Raw genomic sequence first — 21,502 nt, 5'->3', positions numbered from 1 at the left:
TCTGGTTCATCGCCTTGTAGTGGCTCACTCGGTCTCCTTCGGCAGCGAGAAGTCCGAATTACACGGCACTGTCAGTTATTTGTGAGTCTGATATCGCAAGATGTACGTACTTGTTAGCTGTTTACTCTATATAGCTCCGCAGCTCTGAGCTATCCAAGGGTCGGAGACCCCTGCATGCAGAAATTAGAACAAGTAGACAGTATTTACCCAAGAAACGTATATTATTACCAGTCCCGCCTGTGATTTCAAGTATGTATTTAGAGTCATCCATGAGACCAACTCAGGCGTACCAGGGATAAATCGACTCAAAAGACCTCTTCACTTCAGTCCACTGCGCGTTGGAGGGAATTCTCCAGATCTTCTTCGCCTTTTCATCATGTCAGATCTGGAAATGCAGAAAGATGTTGACAAAAGCGACATCAGCAAGGTCGACAGCAGCAAGGCCGATAGCAACAAGGCCATCAACGCCACGAGCTGGAGCCTAGGGATGAAGATCTATCATACTGCCATCCCCTGCTTCCTGGCCTTTTTAATGTTTGTAGATAGGCCTTGCACAACTAAGTGAGCACTTCCGCTAACCAAGTCATGATCAAACTGCAGAACATTCTCCGCATCTGTCACAGTTCCTGCTACCTCTGCCCTCATGATCGAGTTCGCCGTCAGCCGCACCGTAGCGATCCTCTCCGAAACCATGTACATGCTGGGGCTGGCCTTTGGGCCCATGGTCATGGCGCCCCTGTCCGAGTTTATTGGGCGCCGCTGGCTGTACATTGCAACCTCATCGAGTATAATTGCCTTTGCAGGCGGTGCTGGAGCGGCACGGAACTTGGCCACTTATTTGGTCTGCCGCTTTTTCTGCGGATGCCTAGGATCAGCAGGCGTCGCCATCGGTGCTGGAACAATTCTTGATGTTTGGGGGATCGGTACCAAGGCGGGAGCCATGACAAGCCTCCTGTTTATCTGCGGCCCGTTCTTCGGCCCCTCCCTTGGCCCGCTGGTTGGGGCATATATTATGGACGAATACAATGGCGACTGGCGATGGACGCAGTGGGTTGTGGCCTTGATCGGGGCGCCCATCTTCATCTTGATCCTCTTCATGAAGGAGACGTCCGACTCGCGGATCCAGGCCACGACGAAACACTCAGGTCGATTCAGTACTATGCGGCTCGCCTTGTCGGTGCTCAAGGCGGCCGTGTTCCGCTCCATGACCATGCTAACTACCGAAGCCATCTGCTTTTCGCTGACTCTATACACGGGATACGCATATGCGGTCGTCTTTAGCTACTTCGCAAGCGCTACCTACGTTTACACCATCGACTACGGCTTTGACTCCCGCCATATTGGCCTCTCCTTTATTAGCGTGCTCATCGGCTATCTTCTAGCTTGTGTCACATACCTGGTGATCGAGAAGACTCTCTATGCCCGCGCTGCTCGGCAAGCCCCCAACGGTCGTCCAGCTCCAGAACATCGACTGTATAGCGCCATGGCGGGTAGCATCTTCTTACCCATTGGGCTGTTCTGGTATGTTTTTATCTCTTCCCGTTAGAGCGCTCCGTTTCTTTAGGAAGCTAACGTTCTTCCTCGTGTTCGTTGTAGGTACGCATGGGCAGCCAAGCCAGGCGGCCACTGGGCAGTAGTAGTGGCGAGTGGCATCCCATTTGGCCTTGGTGCATTTGTCCTCTTTGTGAGTATTTCATTTCTCCCTTGTTAAAACCATATATACCACAAATGTCTAACGAGTCCCCCTTTCTTCATAGCTTTCCTCCATGATATACCTTGTTGAATCATACGGGGCTGGAGCAGCCGCGTCTGGTAAGTTTATACCTTCTTTCTATATTGCGCTTGTTTTGCGTTCATAGTTTAGAAACTCATTGTGCAATAGCTATCGCCGCGAATGGATCATTTCGATACCTCCTCGGAGCAGTGTTTCCTCTGTTCACGATTCAGATGTACGAGAAGCTCGGTATTCACTGGGCCGGGAGCGTATTTGCCTTTCTGTCATTAGGGCTCCTCCCTATCCCGTGGATCCTCTTCAAATTTGGCCATCAACTCCGGAAGAATAGTAGGTTTATAGCATCGTCGCAAGTGGAGTAGTAGGGAAAAAGTTGTCTTAAGTGTGCAATTAGCATATAGCCAATCTCAAGTATATACCGTTCTTTTATAACATAAGATGTTGGACTATAGCAATAATTTAAATATCTATTATAAAATAACGTTTGAGTGTTCTACTTTTAAAACTCTCTACCGTATTGAGAATAAACGGGTGGATTTAAGAATGTTTATACGGTTTGCTCCGTTCTTAAGGCTGGATCATTAAGGGGCGGTAATCAGAAATGACCTTGTGGAATGCTTCCGCAACATGTTCCACGTTATGTTCCGTCACTGCTGGCATATTAGCTACAGTACAAACGAGCTCTATAAGATTTATATACCCACAGCCTGTCATGGATATTCTTCCCGAGGGCAGGAGATACACATGGTACTCTTCTCCCAATATGCGGATTTGATTCGGTTGTAAGCTGGTCATTGAGAACATCCCAATCTCTGTAGTGTTAGCGATGCCCAACGAGTGCATCTCAAAGTGCAAGTAACTCACATCTGTCAATATATGATCCCATTGGCCTGGGGTTTGACGTTTTCGAAGTCCGTCTAGTAGCCTTTGTCGCATCGTCCTCATGCGATCACTCATGTGGAGTAAATCGTGCTGCCACTGCATCTTCAACTCTTTATTTCCAAGTACCTTTGCCACAATTTTAGATCCATTTATAGGGCAAGTAGTAATCTCAGCGCGAGATAGATGTGTGAGCATGTTGACGACTTTTGTTCGAGTGTCATCTGTCCGGCACACGACGTGAAGCGCGCCTATACGCTCCCCGTACAGGCCAAAGTTCTTGGAGAAGGATTGCGCCACCAACATTTCTAACGGAGTATTTCGGAAGAAATATCTTATGGGCCAAGCATCTTCATCCAAATCTCCAGTGGCAAACCCCTGGCTGCGTGCAAATTAGCTCTTGAGCTGCTGACATTACGGGTGAGTCTGCGTACTAGGCAAGATCAAAGAATGGAACAAGCCTCTTCTGTTCGCAAATACTGGCAATGGCCCTCCACTGTTCTTTTGTGAAGTCTCGTCCCGTGGGATTATGTGCGCAGCCATGCAGAATTACAACATCACCTTCTCCAGCCATGGAAGACAGGGTAGACATGGCGCCTTCAAAATCGAGATCCAATATCTCCTTATTGAAGTACGGATATTTCCGACGTTTAATATCGGGATCTGCAAGTTTCCAAATTTCCTCGTGATTGATCCAAGTGGGATCTGAGATCCAGACTGTTCGCGGGCGAATAGTTTTTGCTAAAAACAGAGCACCCAGATGATTTGCCCCGGTGCCCGCAATTGTCTGGATGCTTGCGATAGTATTTGCATCCTCAGGTGTTGTATCGAATACAAGTTTTTGGGCACTGTCAAGTAGTTCAGCATGGCCCAGAATAGGTAAATGTTCGTGGTCGGCAGTCGGGTCATTCAGTAACTCTTGTTTAGCCTATACATGTTTAGTAGAAGTAATATTTACTAAAGCTTTCGTAAAATACCTTACCTTTCGTACCGATGGCAAGATCCAGGGCCTTGCATCCTCATCACGATAGAAGCCAGGGCTAAGATCAACTTTCGATGGTGAATTATCTGCCTTGTATGCTTCAATCAAGGCGAAGGCGGCGTCTGGTGGTGCTTTTGAAAGGCTAGCCAAGAGAGACATTGCTGCGAGATACATAAGCAGCTCCACAGGCAATACATAATCAGCTGTGTTCTACATGATTCAGTATTTGTGTGCATTTATATCCATCTTAAATCGCAGATCATGTGGCTGGTCGTTCATCTCGCCGTGTCGTGGTGTTTCGGCAACTTGGCTAGTTCGCCGATATCTAAGGCAGGCCGTATATGGAGAGCTCCAGAAGCCAGGCACGGTGATTGTGTCTGATCCCCGAGATAGAGAGCCGTGCAGATTTACGTAGGACGCTCTTTCAATAAAAATGATCATATGGAAGCTCATTAAAACCCCCTTCTTTCTCGTTCTATTATAGAATTGGTTTATTCATCCGGCTATCTTCTCATACCTGGGCCACATATCAGCCATCCCATCTTTCGCCTCTTTCTTTGCTTCAATTGCTCATTAACCAATACGACCTATACAATGAGTCAAACCAGTGTATTGGATCGACTTTGGGCTCTCGATACTAATACGGTATCTGACGCCTTGGATTCCCTTAACCTCAAAGGGGCCACATTTGGCTTACAACCACTATGGGACTGCCCCAAGATCGTAGGACGTGCCAGTACAGTCAAGGTTGGCCCAAAGACCGAGTCAACTCTCACTACCCATCTCATTACTCCAGTGATAGATGCGGTTACTTCAGATGATCGAATTCTTGTCATCTCTGGTGGCACGGATGGTATCTCCTGCTGGGGCGACATCATTGCTAATGCCTCGAAAATGAAGCGTATTCGAGGAACCATCATCGATGGCATGAGCCGTGATATAGATGGAAGCCATGAAATCGGCTATCCAGTTTACGGCCGAGGCATCACCATGATAAGCGCGCGCAATCGATTGGTACAAATTGAGTCGAGCAAGCCTCTACAGATGCGAGGCGTTACGGTACATCAAGACGACTATGTGATCGCCGACAGGTGTGGCACTGTGTTCATACCGGCAAAGCACATCGAAGAGGTCCTGGATTTGGGCGAGAAGATTGACCGTCGTCAGAGCCTCATGGTCCATGCTGTTCGTGCAGGCCAGCCCGTGTCAGAGGTGATGCACGACAAGCAATTCGAAACTATCAGCAACACGGATGGTGCAAGCATGCCGTCATCGACAGTTAAATCACCCTACCCGCAGAATCCCAAGAAAGCCAGTATCGAAGACCAAGAATTGGTAGCCCTATTTAAGGACTTGGATACTCCCGCAGTTTCTGACGCGCTTGATAGACTTGGAATCCCGGGGCAGGCTCTCAATATCATGCCTTTGGTGAATTATAAGAAGGTAACTGTTGGGCCTGCCTTTACTGTACGCTATGTACCTGCAAGCGATCCTCCTGGGAGTGTTGGAAACTTCATTGATGACGCTGCCGTCGGTGATATTGTAGTCATCGACAACAGTGGACGCACCGATTGTACCGTTTGGAGAGATATCATGACCCAGTATGCCGGTTTACGAGGCATTGCTGGGTCCGTCATTGATGGTGTGTGCCGCGATGTTAACCGTGCCATCACCAATGACTATCCTCTATTCACGGCTGGACGTTGGATGCGGACTGGCAAAGATCGGGTTCAAATAGGAAGCATCAACGAGCCAATTGGCATTGGCAAAGTACGTGTCCAACCTCGAGATATTGTTGTTGCCGATGCCAATGGTGTGGTTATTGTTCCGCAAGATCGCGCCCGTGAGGTGGCCGAGATCGCGCAGAGAATCGAGAAGAGTGAAGCCAGTATCCGAGAACTGATCGCTGGTGGACTCACTATTGCGGTGGCGAGAGAAAGGCTGGGGTATCATACCTTGCAACGCAGAGAACAAGACTGAACTAATACAAACCGGTCCAATTGATACACGGGTAGCCATTCTTCTATAATGACGCCGTCTCGCAATACAGCTGATAGTGTAAGTTGCAGTTTATGATACCGGTATGTGGTTTAATTGATAGAGTTGCCCAAAGACTTCAATATACATCGTATGAGTTCTGGCAAATACCTCGTGTAAAATAGTAATATACGCCCTGAGTTGAGACTACATATGTACGCGGGCAACTCACATCTGGTCGCCTCTTAACAGGCTAAATGCATCATACTTAGCGGCGTCCAACACTGGTCCTAGCGGTGAAATAGGATCATTGAACCTGCAGGTATTCCATTATTTCATCTATATAAAGAATGTTTCTTTGTACATGCCTAAATACCACCACTTTGACGATGAATCGACGAAAGTTGGTCCAATACAAGCTGCCAAGATGTGAGCCAATAGGCCATATCTTAACCTTTTATACAATATATTCCCTTGCTTCTCATAGAAGCAATCAGGAACGTGCAATTAACAGCTCAGCTGTATACCAGTTTTGAATAGCCCGTATATCATAGCTCAATGCCACGGTATCGAATACTTTCAAATGCTCCCTGCTCGACGCTCCGTTATTCGATAGTCGACCAACCCATTTGCCATGTTTTCGCGCCGCCGCTACAATCTTTTCGATAGCGTCAACGAATTCGGGCTCATCACCCTTGGCAGGCACATATCCGAGGATTGACAATGCCAGGTCGTTTGGTCCAATAAAAACCATATCTTGAGGGATGTTAGCACACTGATTCTTAAGATCCGAGGCGACTACATCACAAACCGACTCCTGGCACAGCACATATAGCGTCTGCATTCTCGACACCCCTTTTTGATTCGATCTGAATACAAGTGATGAGCGTTTCGTTGGCTGTTTTCAGGTACGTTGGGATATCGACGCCATGAGTTATGGCCGGAAATGCCGAGCCTTGGCCCCGAAGCCCTTGTGGCGGAAACTTCGAGTTGTTCACAACAGCAATCGCCTCTTCGGCGGTATTTATTTGGGGGACAACGATTCCGCTAGTTACATGTACTGTTAGTGGTGGAATGCGAATATTCACGCCACTTACTGTGCTCCAGCGTCCAAAGCTCTTTTTATCAAGTCTGCGTGAGTCATCCTGAGACGAACGAGTGGTGACACTCCAAGGGCAGCGATAGCAGCGGTGGAACTATGCATAGAGTCGTCACTAATGTGGCCATGCTCGCAATCAATAATGATACCCTTCACAACCGTTAGCAAAAAGGCATGTATACAAAGGGTGAGCGGAACTTACATCGACTCCGGTTTGGGCTACAATTTGGGCTGTGCAAAAAGACGGAAGCCCCAAAAATGTCATAATAGGCTTTGAGTTGGCTTGAAGAGCATTTAGTAGACGCAATCGTGGGTTTTGAATTGAAGTCGTCATGGCTGATGCGTGTGACATTACGACAAGCTAGTACGACGATGCGCCAATCCAAAAGAAAACGATGGACAATACTGAAGTATGGTGAAATGAACGGCGAAAGTGGTTTCTAAGTGATTGATGTAGTAGCTTCTACAATAACTGGAGAGTTGACTGTACAAGACGCAACGATGATGTACTTGATGAGGTGTTCGTTCCAGTATTGGAAACTGTTGGGCAACTTCGTCAAATGGACAAACTCCTTCTAAGTGCACAGTAAGAAGAATAGAAGCCGTGCGAATCATGATGCATAATCCAAATCAGCATTCCCAGAATACATAACTTTCGGCTACAAGCTCATGCATGCGTTACTTTCTCATCATCTTTAGACTAGGCCATGGGCTCTGAGGCTGTTGCCCGTTGTCAGATCTCGGTCTGAGGGCCAATTCGCCGAGTGCCGACCCGCTCCTGTGTCGGTGCCGTAATAACTAGCCCGGTCCGTATCGCGGGTAAAGATGTCATAGCCCGAACCTAGTTTGAAGCAGCCAACTCACTTCTGTAAACCTGCGTATTGCACTCTTGGCTGCTTGAATCAAATGTATCTCGGGCGTCGTAAACGATGGCCGATGCATTGGACGAGCTGGACCAACATTACTCGGCTGGTACTCCAGCAGCAGCGAAAGCCCCATACGCGCCTCGGGCAAGACCAACTGCGTAGGTCAAATCTGCACTGGCAGAGAAATCCATGTTAATTACGGTCTTTACTAATCCCCCGAAATGTCAATAGCTGCCGTAAATGCCACTTGCGAAGAGTGAAATGCTCGGGAGGGAAGCCTTGTAATAACTGCAGACGAGCCAGTGAGGCAGCGGAATGTGTTTATCCTCAGAAGGATAGATTGGTCAAAGTTAGCCAGCAGTAAGTTGAACCCATCGTTGCAAAAGTATCAGTGTAAATGAACAAGGATTGATGCTAACCCGACAGATACATCGATGACTTGATTGCAGAGAACCAGGCACTTCGAAGTCGAGCATTTTCGCCTAGGCCACGTCATGGTTCACAGCATTTGAGCGGTGGAGGGACAGATAAAACCACAGAGCAAACCGTCGCAGTGCCATCGACACAAGCTCCAGAGTTGACTAGTACTCCTTGGTTCATTGATATGGCTGTCCCTCATACTCCCATCCTACTCTCCGAGGCCTCAGATTCGGCTTTTGCGACCCGTTTCCGCCAGGCCATGTCGAGCTCCGAATACTGCCATTTTCCTCGTGTAAGTTATCCAGCAGAGGACCAAATCCTGGCTCTAGGCGACGCTGCTTGCGAGTGGCCTAGCCCGCCGCAAGCGCGTCTCCTAGTGAATGCTGCATTGAAGTGTCTTGGGCGTTGGCACCACATTGTGCGAAGCAGTGTTATCTTTGAAGAGCTTGAGACGCTTTTAAAGGATCCCAGAAAAGTGGGGTTCCTGATCCAGAGCAAATTCTGGGCATTGTTTGCAATTGGAAAGACATATTCGACTCGAACGTCAGCTACGCCTGGGGCTTTCCCAGGTCTAGAATTCTTTGCCAAAGCGACAAAGGTTCTCCGCGTCATCAGTGAGCGCCCAACAGTTGAAATGGTCGAGACATATCTTCTTTTGGTATGACATATATCTTAGTACAAATATGCTTAAACTCAATGCACTAACGTCTTCTTGCAGTCTTATTACTCACTTTTTCTAAATAGACGGCACTCTGCCTATAGCCTTGCTGGCTCCGCAGTGCGTACTGCTATTATCATGGGACTCCACCTGAATGTCCCCGAGCCTCTTCTCACGGATCAGTTCGCACGTGAACATAGAGTTCGAGTTTGGTGGACTTCCTATACATTCGATAGAATGTGGGCCACCAAGTTAGGATATCCAGTGGCTGTTCAGGACAGTGATATTGATCTCGATCTTCCATCGAATAAGCTCTCACATAGCGACTTTCCGGATTGCTCCTATTCTGTAGCTATGATAGGTTTAGCAAAGATATCCGGAACTATACTAAACTCGATATACGGCAAGAGTTCACAAAAGACGGCATTATCTCAACGAGTTCATGATAGCTTGTCTGCACTGCGTCAATGGCTGAAAGATCTTCCACCATCCTTGCAGATTGACCCAACGAAAAGCAATATGGCAGAACATCAGGCAGAATCTTTGCATCTACGGTTCAATCAAGTAAGCGCTTTCTCCCCCAATGATGATTGGTAATGTGCATGAGTAATCATATCTTCAGCTCGTGATCCTTGCCACCCGCCCAGTCTTGCTCCACGTCTTTCGTACACGTTTCAAGATCATGGAAACGGGAGACAAGCCGGACATTCCAGGCTCAGCCAGTACGCTCTCAGACGCCTGCGTACGATGTGCGAGACACTCGTACCAGATCCTCACTGACTCTTGGATCAACGGAAGATTTATGATGTTTGACTATTTCTATACGCAATATCTCTTCACAGCGGCAACCATCTTGGCAATCTCAAGTTTATTGAACCAAAATGGCAGCCAAAGCGATGGGGAGCTTTTTGACACGGCGGTACAATTTCTCTCGCAACTAAAGGAAAATGGGAATTTCGTAGCTGCCGAGTTTAAGCAACATGTAGATGCCATGAAGCTTTTCATTGCATCCGAAGAGGCTAAATTGCAAGAGAGACGTGGAGATAACACATCAACGCAGCCTCAGAACAATAGAAGCATCACAGGCGGTGGATCCACCTCGCTGCTTACATCGCAAGATGTAGCTGCAGACATGGTACTATCAGAACCATTTTTCCATGATCTGCTCGAACAGTCGATTCCTGATCTAGATTTTATCGACGCCTCGTTGAGTATAGATGGCACACAGGGACTCTATTGGCCGATGATGACCTCTGGAACCGATTCCGAAACGTTTTTCTAAGGCTATAATAGACGAAATATACTTCCATGGTAACCTGCCATTTAACTGTATATACATTGTTTTCTCGGCTACTGCTAGAGTATTTGCCCCTTGCTTGTACTATTATATTGTTGGCCGTTGGCTCTCTGGATAACATCCTGAATAGCAGCCCACATAGCCACAGGGTTAGAATACATGGGGAAATGGCCCGCACTGGGAATTTCGACCAGCTCAACTCCAGCGGCTTCCAGTTTGGGGAGATATGAAAGACTCGCGTGCTGTTCGCCAAACATGAAAGCCTTTGTGAATGGAAGGGCTAAGAACTTGGCTAGTAAACTGCCGCTGTCGGATAAACGCACCATGGATTCAAAGATTCCTCTAATAGCACCAACTTGGACTCGTTGTCGAATTGAAGCCGCATACAATGCTGCGGAGTAGAACGGAGACTGACGGCAGCGGAGAATGAATTCGTTCAGAAATTCATCCATATCCTCGCTGTGCCAATCAATATATCTGTCGGCTGATGAAGCAATCTTCTGGCGCAAGATTCCCTTTAATATTGACGAAGCTGCGGATCGCCTCGGGTTTGCGGTGAGCCAGTTCAAGGGCAGTTAGACCACCCATGGAATGCCCTACAATGTGAAATTCGAGGATTTGGAAATGATGCAGCACTGCCTCTGTCGTTTTGACGAGAAAGTTGATGTTCACTTTGGACAGATCTTCACACCAGCTTTCGCCACACCCGGGAGCATCATACGCAAGAAATGACTGTCCAGAGAAACCGGCATGGAACCGGATATCAACATAGTCTTCCTTGGAGCTACCCCATCCGTGTAGAAATAGGATAGGTATCGAGGTAGAATTGCCGAGACGTCGGAAGAGGGCCAAGTCGATTGACGTACCATCAATTTCTAGTCGGAGGCGCTCATGCGTAACGCCCAAGTTGGGCGATTCGGGTGTAATGTCGGACATTCCGAAACCTTGTTTCTACTTCTTGAATACATGGATTGTTTCTGCGTCATGATCCTTCTCTTGTCATGGAGACGTAAACCAAGCTTTATACATGTAGAATTCCGGCCGTGTGGGTCCGGGGTGATGCCTTTCGGCGAAGTGGTTATCACGCCGAACAGCATTCAAGGCCGGGTAACATTGCTTCGGGGACAGCACACAGATCAAACTTGGAACTCAATGCTCTGAAAAAGACAGCCCACGGTACATATCCATGTATTGCATCATCACCACGTCTAATAAACCTGTATATTAGTAACAGACTATAGCTTAAGGAGAGCAGCAGCAGTATAACGGACTCCAATTAAGAAGACGCAGATAGGGTAAACATTTTGTCAACTTAAAAATGAGATTCAAGGAGACGCACAAAAAGAATTGTATATATACATAAGACGTGGTGCAGCAATATAACTTATCAGTAGCCTTTCTCCCAGAAATATCTCTCTCAACATAGCTCTATTCTAGACTTATAGTACCGACATCGCCCTTCCATTTGACCCCGTCGTCCTTGCAATTAACCAATGCATTTCTACTAAAGCGATGCTAAATCTTAACCCAATTTCCTACAGCCTCCAGTTCTCTCTGAACCCGTGTGTCCTTATCCTTAACCTTTCCCAACAGTTGTACCATGGTAGTCAAGGCGAGCTTAGCAAGGGTGTCTTCCCCCGCTTGTTCTGCTTCTTCTTTGATCTCCTCCAGTCTTTTCAACCAATACATCCATCGCCAGGGACTAAATGCCGCTGATGATCTGCGACCTAGCTCCGATGTGGTGAAGGTAGTTTCGTCTTGCCTGACGGTATCGAGGATGTTCCACAACCCGTCTGACAGTTGGATGATTTTATTGTGCGCGACAACCAACCAAAACTGCGCAGCCGGAAGTAAAGCGGCAATCGTGAGATCACGTAAATCCCTATAAGGATCCTCGTCACTTTGATCGTTGAGGCTGCCCAATGAACGAACAGTTTCGAAAGTGTCCTTAAAGACTAACAAAGCGATATCGCATAGATTGTCGTCTACCCCGGTAGACGCGAGCTTGGCAAGAAAGCAAGAGAAGTCGACGCGTTGTTCAGTACTCATAGTTGCACAATCCTTTACCCAGAAGTCCATCATGTCTACAGTGAAGAAAGGCAGATCTTCCCAAATAATTCCAGCGAATATTATGGCGATCTCAAGCTCGTCACCATTGTGGCTGCTTTGTGCTCGGCGCGCCAAATTCCCTTGCCCGTGAAGTCGGACGATATGCAGGACCCATGTATCTTGTTCAGGGCTTGTATGGGAAATATTTTTGCCCGCTTCATAGTAGACGTACCAAAGACACCGTAGCTGATACTTGAGCTCCTCAGCGGACTTCCCCTCGCGAGAATAGGACTTATTGATGAAAGATATCTTGCTGTCAGCGAATCCCTCCAGACCATCGAAGTCATTCTTTTGAATTGCCTCCTCTATCGACTTTCGACCGTCTTCGGCAAGCCATAGTTGCCGGCCGATGTAATCATCCGCGGCGGGTCTATCTTTAACCTGCATGATAAAGTTGCTGCAACTCTGCGGTACTATGATCGCTGACAAATGAGTGTCGCCGTAATGACCGTTGAGAGAGTAGTAGGAGATTGTGAGAAGGGAATGGAGGACTTGGGAATTACTCATGGACTGGACGTAGCTACCCTAATATATAGCCAAAGTACAAGTAGTGAACATCAATAGATGTTGGTTGTATGTTAGAGGCCAGTCACAAAGGGAACACTCTTCTGTTCATTGAACACGAATCAAGGCGTCAGTGTTCTCAACTAGCAGGCCAGCTGACCTGACGGACTGAACAGAGGTATAAGAAGGAGGTGAAAGGGGCTTTCGCTTATCATGAAGTTGAAATAGACCAATATAAGTGTGAGGTATACAAGCAAGAGATGGAATAATCCGAGAAATGCTTTGAAACAGCTCGTAATCGTTATGATAGCAATCCAACGGTTGTAACAAGTGGCCTATATAATAACTAATATATTCGAGCAACCTGTAGGTGATGAAGAAACTGAGGTCTCCTACTGGGTGAGCAACATAGCGTGAGACACTTGTGTGTTGTCAAGACGCGGTTTTGGTACTATCAGATTCCCCGTCAGGCTCGTTATCATCGTCATCCCCTTTGATTCATAAACTGTGTAGTATAGGATTTATCATCTCAGTCAATCAGAAACAAAATTTTATACGATGACGGTTGGAATCCAAAGGCTTAGAGCCAGGGAATACGAACATTCGCGCCATTCTCTGTCATCCAGACATATGCCCTACCTCACAGCGCATCTTTTCATCAATCTTCCCCAGATACTGCGCCTCTGCAAGTTTATTTCACATCGAACAACAAAACATATATTTCTTATATGCATGATTGGCTCTCACTTACAGGGGCATACATAGATTACAAGTGCAGTGAATCCAGTCAGTCGTAGGAGGAATCCTAGTTTCTTCCTTGTCAAGCTGGATGTGGTGCCTAGTAAGCGCTTTGATCTCTTCTTTGTTCAAGAGATTCTCTTACAAAAGCTCTCAAATACGCCGTCTTGCTCCCAAATCTTGACCAAATCTTTCTCTACACCCTTCGCATCATCAAATATGACGAGTTTTCTACCATAGAAATGCAACGACTTTAATTCGGATGCTCTGGTCACAATCCACAAGGACTTCGTGTCTTATGGACATGCTACGATAGTCGATTTACCTTGAGTCTCGATAAGCACGCCTCAGACAACGTAGCTGTTCGCGTTCGTTTAGTCGGAGCTCAAGGATACATGTACAATATTCATGTCACGAAACATGCGACTGACAACAGCATGTACGAGGCATCAAAGAGCTAGACCTTCAATTCAGAAGAGTCAATCTATGAGCAAGATTGTGGATGATGATCACCAGCCTCAGATGCCCGAGGGGAGATCCACCTAGGTACATGTAGTCTATAAAAAAGACAGTTAGACGAGAGCGGTTTCCTATCGACGGGGAGTTGGCACGGGTATGTCGTTAAAAGCTACGCAGCAGGCTCTGATTGTGTGTCTTTATATAGCTTGACCTTTTTTTCTACATGCTTCATGATCTGTAAACCCATACCCGTACACAAAGCTTTCGTTGTAGTTCCTTGCCTTTGTGTTTCTTACCTCGCTGCCACCCACATTTGATCTCAGCCCATATCAAACGACAGAACGATTGTCTCCGTGTTCATGAGTAAAAAACAGCCCTTTACTACATCATCTTCATTCTATATCGTTTGAGTGTGGATATGGTAAACCACTATTTCGGAGCATGCGCCAGCGTGAGTCAACAATAACTATGAACCATGACAATAGTATTGTTTACTATCACTAGGCCACCCCATCAATAGACGAAAACAAGGGCCCTGGATCTGTCATTTTTGCAAAAAAATGATGGCTTGCTTGGCTGCATTTCTGATACGCAGGAACCGAGTGGGGGACGCACATCTAGGTAGACTGACAGATCTCGGCTTCTGATAGTGGCGGTGACAGGTCAAACAGGGCATGTCAAGGTTCGTCACACGCCACCGCTTTGGATATACTACTCCATGATTCATGCATACATATCACAAGTTCTACGAGCACGCACTCCTCGAGTCATTTATATGGAATGTCTCATACTAGGATATGTTTCGTGTAGTAGTAACCGGCTCTCTTTCCCTTTGTGAGAGGCTCCGAAATATCCAAGGCATGGGTAAATACATGCAGCGTCTACACGAAACCACTACCTCGGCCGCTGTCGTAACGCCTCTTGGACACGTAATAGTATCCTCCCTGGATAAGGGACTCACCAGATCCGTATGGAGCTTCATAGACGTCTGCTATGCAAGCCATAGATTACAATGGTGAATAAGACCACTCCACATGCTAAGCTGCCTGTCTCAAAGAGTTACGTACTGTGCCCCCTCACTTACACGTATTTCGGCCCCGATCCATTGGCCTCTACTCGATACTGAGCACAATACAGGCCTAAATCCGGAGAGCGCACAAAAATCCCGAATCTAGCACGTCCCAAAGTTACGAGCATAGTATGTATACGGGTCATTGTCTCACAGCAACCTAAAAAGTCTCCGGGCCCATTGACAAGTAGTAGTCATAGACATAGGCAAGGGATCCTTCTCCAACATGACAAGTGACAGGTTTTGGAATCAGCAAAGTTGGACTGCCGGGACGTGAGAGGGATGGGGTTGAAACAAAGGTTTTCCCCTCTCAGCTGAGCCGAACTCCTTGTGAACCTGCGAATCATATCGTGCTCCGTAGAGTGCTGGGGTCTCGGACAAAAAAAATCGGCTTGTATTTCACGGCATGGCGCACAGACGGTGGCTGAGAACCGGTGAGGCGATTGCTGCACATATGGGGGCCTCTAGTAATATCACGGATGAGTCAGCTGAAGCATTATGAGCTCAACATGATCCAATCTGTAGAGTACTCGTACCGTCTCAACAAAGCCAAGAAGATGTTGTTGTTGTTTTTTGACGAGGGTATGGCTTTGTTGTGTACGGAGTAGCCACGCCCAACTGGACGGCAAATGACTCTACCCTGTCAATGAATGTCATGCAGACACTACACAAGTGCCGTGGAAACAGATGATGCGTTCACATGCGAATCCATCAGATGCCGCATTGACTACTAGTCAACGATGTAACAGCTGCCCGTCCTTCGTACATCGGGGAAATGGTACCTTGCATCCGTCCCCATCGTAACAAAGTCGTACGAGTATGTCACCATTAGTTCGGAATGTTGGTGGCCATAGCTCAGGCGTGCTATAGCAGAGAGGTGGTTTTTGCAGGACCTTTGTCAACTTCCAAGTCTCGAACAGTGAAGCCGTCCAACAGCTCAACAGATGGTGGAACGATCAGATGTTGTCGGCCTCAAGCAGCAATACTGAAATTCTCGCCATTGTTGGCGCTAGCCGATGTCTTTCGGACTGCGCTGTCATCGCTTCTCGGTGTGAGTGTATCCGGTTTCACTAATTTACGCCCACCTGTCTGTCAAAAGAAAAGAAAAAAAATAGCATGTGTGGAAGTCTGGACCCCGGTTCCGTCGATCGGAAAGGAGCCGGCCGGGTGTATCCAATATACGAGTTGACGTAAACCTGCATGCTTTGGCTTTCCCGCGGGAACGAAGGAAGACGAAGAGGCAGTGACAGTGACGGTGACAGAGTTGACTTGCAGCGGCATAGTATTATGGTAGGATTTCATTCTTGGCCAAGCGCGGGATGAAAGCCACAAATTTCGTATCCGAAAATCGGCACGGGTTATCGGTGTTATTGGTTTCTCAGCTTCTGACAGGCCGGCGATGCGGCTGATGGGCGAGATATGCCAGTCAGACAGATTCTGCAAATTTGCAGTTAAGTTTCAATAGGCGAGGTCAACCCGGCCCTAGCTCAACTGTTAGCCCAATACTCCCTTATCCGATAAGACTCAATTTGTACGGGGAAGTTGAGCTGTAGGCCGAAGAGATTTGGCGAGCTGAGAGGCCTCATCTCATCTAACGGTCATCTCAAGATGGATCTGATCTTAAATGATGAACCAGGTACCACCATTGAACACATCTTGCGGCTTCTCATCTGTCCGCTTTTTCTCGTCCAAACCCAGAGTGCCAGTCGACACAACTCAATCCTGTCCGCAATGTAAATATTCCGCCCCCAAGAAGTATTTACTCCCGTCCCGAATTGACTCAGACTCGTCTCGTCTCGTTCCGCGCTGCGGTACGGCACACGAGCAGGGCTACAACGCCCAAACGCCCAGGCCCCAAACTTCGACAGCACTAAACGACGCCACCTGAAAATTGCCCAAGCTCGTCGCATGGGGGTCCTTAAAGACGGGACGCCATCCGTATGGACAGTTATTCTCTGGCGTGTGGCCGGTGGCGTTGCTTCAGGGGGTAGGCTGAGGTTGCCTGTCCCGAACCCGTCCAGATCTAAGGATTGCGCACCTGTGCTTGTGGAAATCAGAAGTCCGATGTATGTCAGACATGGTGCTATTCCAGTGGGTTGGGCAAATGACATGACACATCAGAACAACGCCCATGTACATAATACTCTCGTGACAGGTGCTGTAAAGAAAACAAACTGTACGAAAAATGAGAGAGAATTGTGTGCAACTTAAGACGTCCGTAACATTCGAAGCGTCAGGGAGATGATCCACGTATACGGAGAACATGTAGGGAGCTCAATATTGAGTTGTTCTGGGGTATACTTCCGAAATCGATAAGCTGAGGTACACCCAGTGGAGCTTTCTGCCGTGGCTGATGCACAGCTCTCCTTCGCAGACTTTTTACCAGCTCGCCAGCTTGGGCATTTATCTTCGCAACTCCGATATCTTCTCGTAGTGATGATCTAGCAGGTGCTAGCACAAGCCATAGTTGCCCATAGTCGCGTTATTGCGTATGTCTTGAGGCTAGGCCCACCTCCAGACAAAGGCAGTGCTGATCTAGCGTACATGTATCAAGAGGCATTGGATTCTACGATACCTGATCTGGCCTACCCGGCAAGAGAGTACATATATTGGATTGGACTGGCTGAGCGACACCTGAGGATGTAATACGGTCTAGGGTTCATGTTTAAATGAATTTGTAAATTAAGTCACAAAAAGTCTACTATATCTGTGATCCAATTCACATGTCCATGGTTGATCAGGTATAGTTGAGGCTGTGGGTAATATCAAAGCTCCTGGCCCATAGTGTTTTTGGGTCTATAAATCAGCCCATTTCATACTGACATTCGGGCCAAGGCTTCTCAACGCCAGTCTCATGGCGCAACAGTTTCCTGTTATTACTAAAAAACCAACGTCGACCCACCTATAATTAATATTCTGCCGTTGTATATGCTAGTAAGGGTTTCTGTACCCAGTGCTGTAAGTGAAGCTGGATGGAAGAGCAGTGCGGCGATGCGGATTCGTTATGCCCGATGCCGCTCGCACACGCTACACCAGAGACGCGATAGTAACAACAGGGCCTGTTCGAAGTAGCGTTCTCACCTGCTACGGAGTGCGCTCCGCACCAAGGGGGCCGGCTTCAACAGCGGGCCTGACCCTTCGTAGATCTGGTGCGGGCGGGAGTTGATTGACATTCACATACCATTGCAACTATAACGAGCAGTGCCGATGATCTGTGCCGAGTAAGCTGCGTTACAATCACCTAATAATGCTCATGAATCGTATAGCTAGGTATTTCTGTGAACTAGTAATCATTTGCCAAGACCCGGAGTCGGATTTTCTTTCTACGTATCGCACTTTGCAGAGCGTGGAGTACTCCGTAGAAGAAGTTCAGATGTTGTTGGAAGATTTGAGGAGACGCCACGGCATATACTAGCATCGGTCACGCCGTCGACTTGAGGACTTCCAAGGGTTGAGAGATGAAATGAGAAAGACAACAGGCACTAAACCGCTGTCGCCAGCACGAGAATAGAAGCAAACCAACACACCTTTGTAATTGGTGTTCTTCATACGGAGTACAAGCACTGTAAATAGAGGCGCTCGACCTCCACACTACACTGGATGCTTCCACGAGCCTTGCACGTGGATTAGGCCAGGGACACTACAAAGCAAGATGTGAGACGTTAGTGCCTCTGGCTTGACCCTGAAGCCGTTCGCTTCTGGATAGCCATTCACATGCCCCGCCCAGAAGCAGGGGATATGAAATTTAGGCAGGGTCGACTCTGGTTCTGGACAGCCACAATGGGTTAAGGTGAAGCCCAAGCCGGAAATAGGTTTGATGGGGAAAACAGAACAGGAAATGAGAAGAACCTAAGCGGGCGGGGCGGCATTTTGGCCCTCGGACTAGCCCACCCAGTGAGGCGTGTGTCATGAGCTTTCCCCTAGCACCTGTGTGTATACGTGGGAAAGCTGAGGCGATGTCGTCACACCTAGGGAGAGGAGGGATCTGCCATGGAGTGATGAATGATGCCTGACAAATGCCACATCAGATTTGCCCTGGTATTGTATGTAGAATGCAGGTAGGTAGTGGTGCCTTTGAAAGACCTCAGTGTGACATGCCGATAATGCCGACATACGAGTATAGACTCTTGGTCGGGAGGGGATACCAGTCCGAGTGGCCTCGGGGTCGTGAACCTATTGGATAGATATCGTCCCGGGATATCGGGATGAGATTGCCTCCGTTGTTGGTGAACAGAGATCTCCGTCTTTGGTGTAGTAGTAGTAAGATATGCGTGACATGGCAGAGGGCCGCTACGCTGGCGAACGAACCTAGAATACTGGGGATGGCACAGTTTGGTCAGAAATCGCACTGCGATGAATCATAAATCATACCCGCGGGCTGACATGATGATCAGGCGCCTTAAAATTCGCTTAAATGGTGCTTTCAAATGTTCGACTTTCCCTTTAAACTTTCAATATTGAATGCAACAATATCTCTCCTCACGCACGGAAGAGATAAGACAGGCAAATCATATTGTACTCCTATGCGGCTCAGGTGTCTCAGAACATGTGTGGCTGGGGTCAACCATATGAACGGGATGTCCTTGTATGCGCAAGGCTGGTTCGTGTTAGCTGAAACAACCGCCCGAATAAACCTGTCACTTTCTTTCTTTTGGTCTCCTAAAAGTCGAAACCCAGCAGCCTGGTGAGTCGAGTCTCTTGATTAGCTTCCCCGACTTACCACGGCTTGTTCTATTATATCCCCACCACAATTGACGTTGCCCAAATGATGGTGGCTGACCTCGAAATAGAAGTTGGATGCATCTCCCCGCTGGGCTAGCAGTATGATAAACTCGTAATATCTCATTGAGGGCCATTCTTGACCAAAAAATGATATAAATTAGTTGCCACTAGCGGTCATGGGTAGGTGAGTGATTTGAAATGCGATACGAAGCCGTACTCGTTTCTTGGAGCCGACAAGAGTAGTTGAACCGGGACCACGGCTTGTTGAATGGCGGCCTCTTCGACGAATGTGCGCAAGGCTAATGAGACATATAGGCGCAGCAAAAGGGAGAGAATATTGTCCTCAAGGGGCTGCTTCCAACGCTGCAGAGGCAATTCAAGGAGGTTCGCGATGGCATCCGGTTTTCAGACTTTTGGCCAATGCCTCCCTGCAGCATCAATGTGATAGCAATAACCTCTTGGGTGTGTCGTGGCGCAGTACGGAGTACGGAGCGCAAGTTAGCTTCTGTACTGGTGGTCATCAGGGTTGCTGAATGTGCCCTGGACGCGCGCGGAGCAACTTGTAGGGAGGATACACGTCAGACGAACTCCAACTCGGTCTGAGAGTTCATCTGGCATCGAATTGCGGAGAACTGAGGCAAGGCAAGGCAACAGAATGAACAGAACAGCCTTCCATGGCGCGGAGGCGCCGTATTACCGCAATCAGTTGGGCAATTTGAGTCTCAGTTTGACCTGACCGTTGCACCCGTCGCCTCGGGACACAATGACATCTAGTTGCTGGTGCTACGGGGAGAACTCGAGAGCATGGGCCACAGACAGCCGGGGCCACATTGTGATGCCGGAGGAGACGTCTGCATGTCCCCTGCGTCCATCCCTGCTCATGTCCTTGGCAGTCCACCAGACCCCCTGCGGATTGTCCTCTTAGCGCAGGCGCTTGGTAGTTCCCTTGCCCCCGGAGCCATCTAGCTAGGCCTTGCTGTCACTTTTGTCACCCTGGCGAGAGACCTGAGCATATGGTGACGAAGGCAGTATCAGACAAGTATCTAGGGGCGTGGATACGAGTTGACAGACACACGCCTGTGGTGGTGATGGGATTGCCCAAGGGGCGAGTGATTGGTGGCAAGGCGGAACAGGAACACCTGGGTGGGTAGAACAAGTCCCAATATTAGTTGCTCGAACAGCTTTTCCAGCACGGTTGGCGCCAGATGCGGTCCAATTCAATAACAGCAGCCTCCCCAGACCAGAGAAGAGCCGCTTGTCTGACCTTTTTCTTTCTCTCGATTCGTGTTGGGCATCCTCGAACGCTGCTTGATAGCAAAGCGCCCACCTCTTTCTTTGGACGAATCTCCGTGATAGCGGGCGACGAGAAATAGAAAGCGGCCAATCGAACCAGTCAGCTAGCCGCCGGCATCGCAAGAACACAGCAGACGAGCGCCAATCAACAGCCAGCATACCTGCAGCATACCTGGACGAAGTACAAAGTCGCACAGCTAGAGAGAGTGCACGATAATTGCGAGTACTCAAGCGCGAGGCATCAACGTGGGAAGAGAGAAAAAAAAAAGGGCTGAACCCACTGCAGCGTCTCTGGGCTCAACTTTCCGCACTCTCAGCGAGGTCTTCCCCCCAGTGCCCCCTTCTCGCCTGGAGCAAGAACGCTGCCAGCCCCCGAAAGCAAAGGCCAGGGAGCACCTGAACCAGCCAAGACACCCGACCCTGTTCGTGCGCTGCCCGTCTCGGATCGCCGCCTTGCATGTCGAGCGCATTCCGATTCCACCACCACTGAACTGATCTGATCGCCTGAGGCCGTCAGCACCGAGTTCTGCTCTGCAACGAACCGCTCGACTCGGCTTACGCATGCTAATTGCGGCATCAATTGCATTGCATCGAATCGTTCCGTCCTGTAAGTCCGCTAGCTCTCCTGTAGCTTCAGCCCTGCCACTATTTCGCCTCCCCAACCCAGCCCGCCTCCAAGCATCAGCGCCAGCACCAGC

General features: G+C 48.3%; 8 protein-coding genes across 8 annotated transcripts; 3 read left to right on the top strand and 5 right to left on the bottom strand.

Annotated features, from left to right (window-relative positions):
• Positions 1-376: 376 nt before the first annotated feature.
• On the top strand, positions 377-2,094 carry V8C40DRAFT_272353 (major facilitator superfamily domain-containing protein; the record flags this gene model as incomplete). Its single annotated transcript, XM_083220349.1, has 5 exons — positions 377-534; positions 601-1,521; positions 1,597-1,684; positions 1,758-1,812; positions 1,883-2,094. The coding sequence occupies 5 exons, from the start codon at positions 377-379 to the stop codon at positions 2,092-2,094; spliced, it is 1,434 nt and encodes a 477-aa protein (XP_083077455.1).
• Positions 2,095-2,299: 205 nt separating this feature from the next.
• Positions 2,300-3,752, bottom strand: V8C40DRAFT_272352 (pyridoxal phosphate-dependent transferase; the record flags this gene model as incomplete). Its single annotated transcript, XM_083220348.1, has 5 exons — positions 2,300-2,382; positions 2,437-2,542; positions 2,597-2,993; positions 3,046-3,539; positions 3,594-3,752. 5 exons carry the CDS (start codon positions 3,750-3,752, stop codon positions 2,300-2,302), a joined length of 1,239 nt encoding a protein of 412 aa, XP_083077454.1.
• Positions 3,753-4,187: 435 nt separating this feature from the next.
• Positions 4,188-5,573, top strand: V8C40DRAFT_261167 (ribonuclease E inhibitor RraA/Dimethylmenaquinone methyltransferase; the record flags this gene model as incomplete). Its single annotated transcript, XM_083219230.1, has 1 exon — positions 4,188-5,573. The coding sequence occupies one exon, from the start codon at positions 4,188-4,190 to the stop codon at positions 5,571-5,573; it is 1,386 nt and encodes a 461-aa protein (XP_083077453.1).
• Positions 5,574-6,033: 460 nt separating this feature from the next.
• On the bottom strand, positions 6,034-7,099 carry V8C40DRAFT_88816 (HpcH/HpaI aldolase family protein). Its single transcript, XM_083223565.1, has 4 exons — positions 6,872-7,099; positions 6,668-6,819; positions 6,382-6,617; positions 6,034-6,326 (listed from the first exon to the last, which is right to left on the bottom strand). The coding sequence occupies exons 1-4, from the start codon at positions 7,019-7,021 to the stop codon at positions 6,064-6,066; spliced, it is 801 nt and encodes a 266-aa protein (XP_083077452.1). The 5' UTR covers positions 7,022-7,099; the 3' UTR covers positions 6,034-6,063.
• A 428-nt stretch (positions 7,100-7,527) lies between these two features.
• V8C40DRAFT_231891 (transcription factor domain-containing protein) lies at positions 7,528-10,124 on the top strand. Its single transcript, XM_083213020.1, has 5 exons — positions 7,528-7,693; positions 7,767-7,895; positions 7,962-8,613; positions 8,674-9,177; positions 9,236-10,124. The coding sequence occupies exons 1-5, from the start codon at positions 7,599-7,601 to the stop codon at positions 9,893-9,895; spliced, it is 2,040 nt and encodes a 679-aa protein (XP_083077451.1). The 5' UTR covers positions 7,528-7,598; the 3' UTR covers positions 9,896-10,124.
• On the bottom strand, positions 9,713-10,846 carry V8C40DRAFT_282272 (Alpha/Beta hydrolase protein; the record flags this gene model as incomplete). Its single annotated transcript, XM_083221766.1, has 2 exons — positions 9,713-10,410; positions 10,511-10,846. 2 exons carry the CDS (start codon positions 10,844-10,846, stop codon positions 9,970-9,972), a joined length of 777 nt encoding a protein of 258 aa, XP_083077450.1. The 3' UTR covers positions 9,713-9,969.
• A 579-nt stretch (positions 10,847-11,425) lies between these two features.
• On the bottom strand, positions 11,426-12,406 carry V8C40DRAFT_261163 (DUF3632 domain-containing protein; the record flags this gene model as incomplete). The annotated part of the gene is made up of 1 exon (XM_083219229.1): positions 11,426-12,406. One exon carries the CDS (start codon positions 12,404-12,406, stop codon positions 11,426-11,428), a length of 981 nt encoding a protein of 326 aa, XP_083077449.1.
• A 3,310-nt stretch (positions 12,407-15,716) lies between these two features.
• V8C40DRAFT_231886 (uncharacterized protein) lies at positions 15,717-16,979 on the bottom strand. Its single transcript, XM_083213019.1, has one exon. The coding sequence runs from the start codon at positions 16,898-16,900 to the stop codon at positions 16,388-16,390; it is 513 nt and encodes a 170-aa protein (XP_083077448.1). The 5' UTR covers positions 16,901-16,979; the 3' UTR covers positions 15,717-16,387.
• Between the last annotated feature and the right edge of the window lie 4,523 nt (positions 16,980-21,502).

The sequence above is a fragment of the Trichoderma camerunense genome, assembly GCF_050948025.1.
Source record: "Trichoderma camerunense strain CBS 138272 chromosome Unknown V8C40scaffold_2, whole genome shotgun sequence".
Classification (NCBI taxonomy): domain Eukaryota; kingdom Fungi; phylum Ascomycota; class Sordariomycetes; order Hypocreales; family Hypocreaceae; genus Trichoderma; species Trichoderma camerunense.
The sequence above is the reverse complement of the archived record's forward strand: the minus strand, read 5'-3'. Positions and strand labels throughout refer to the sequence as shown.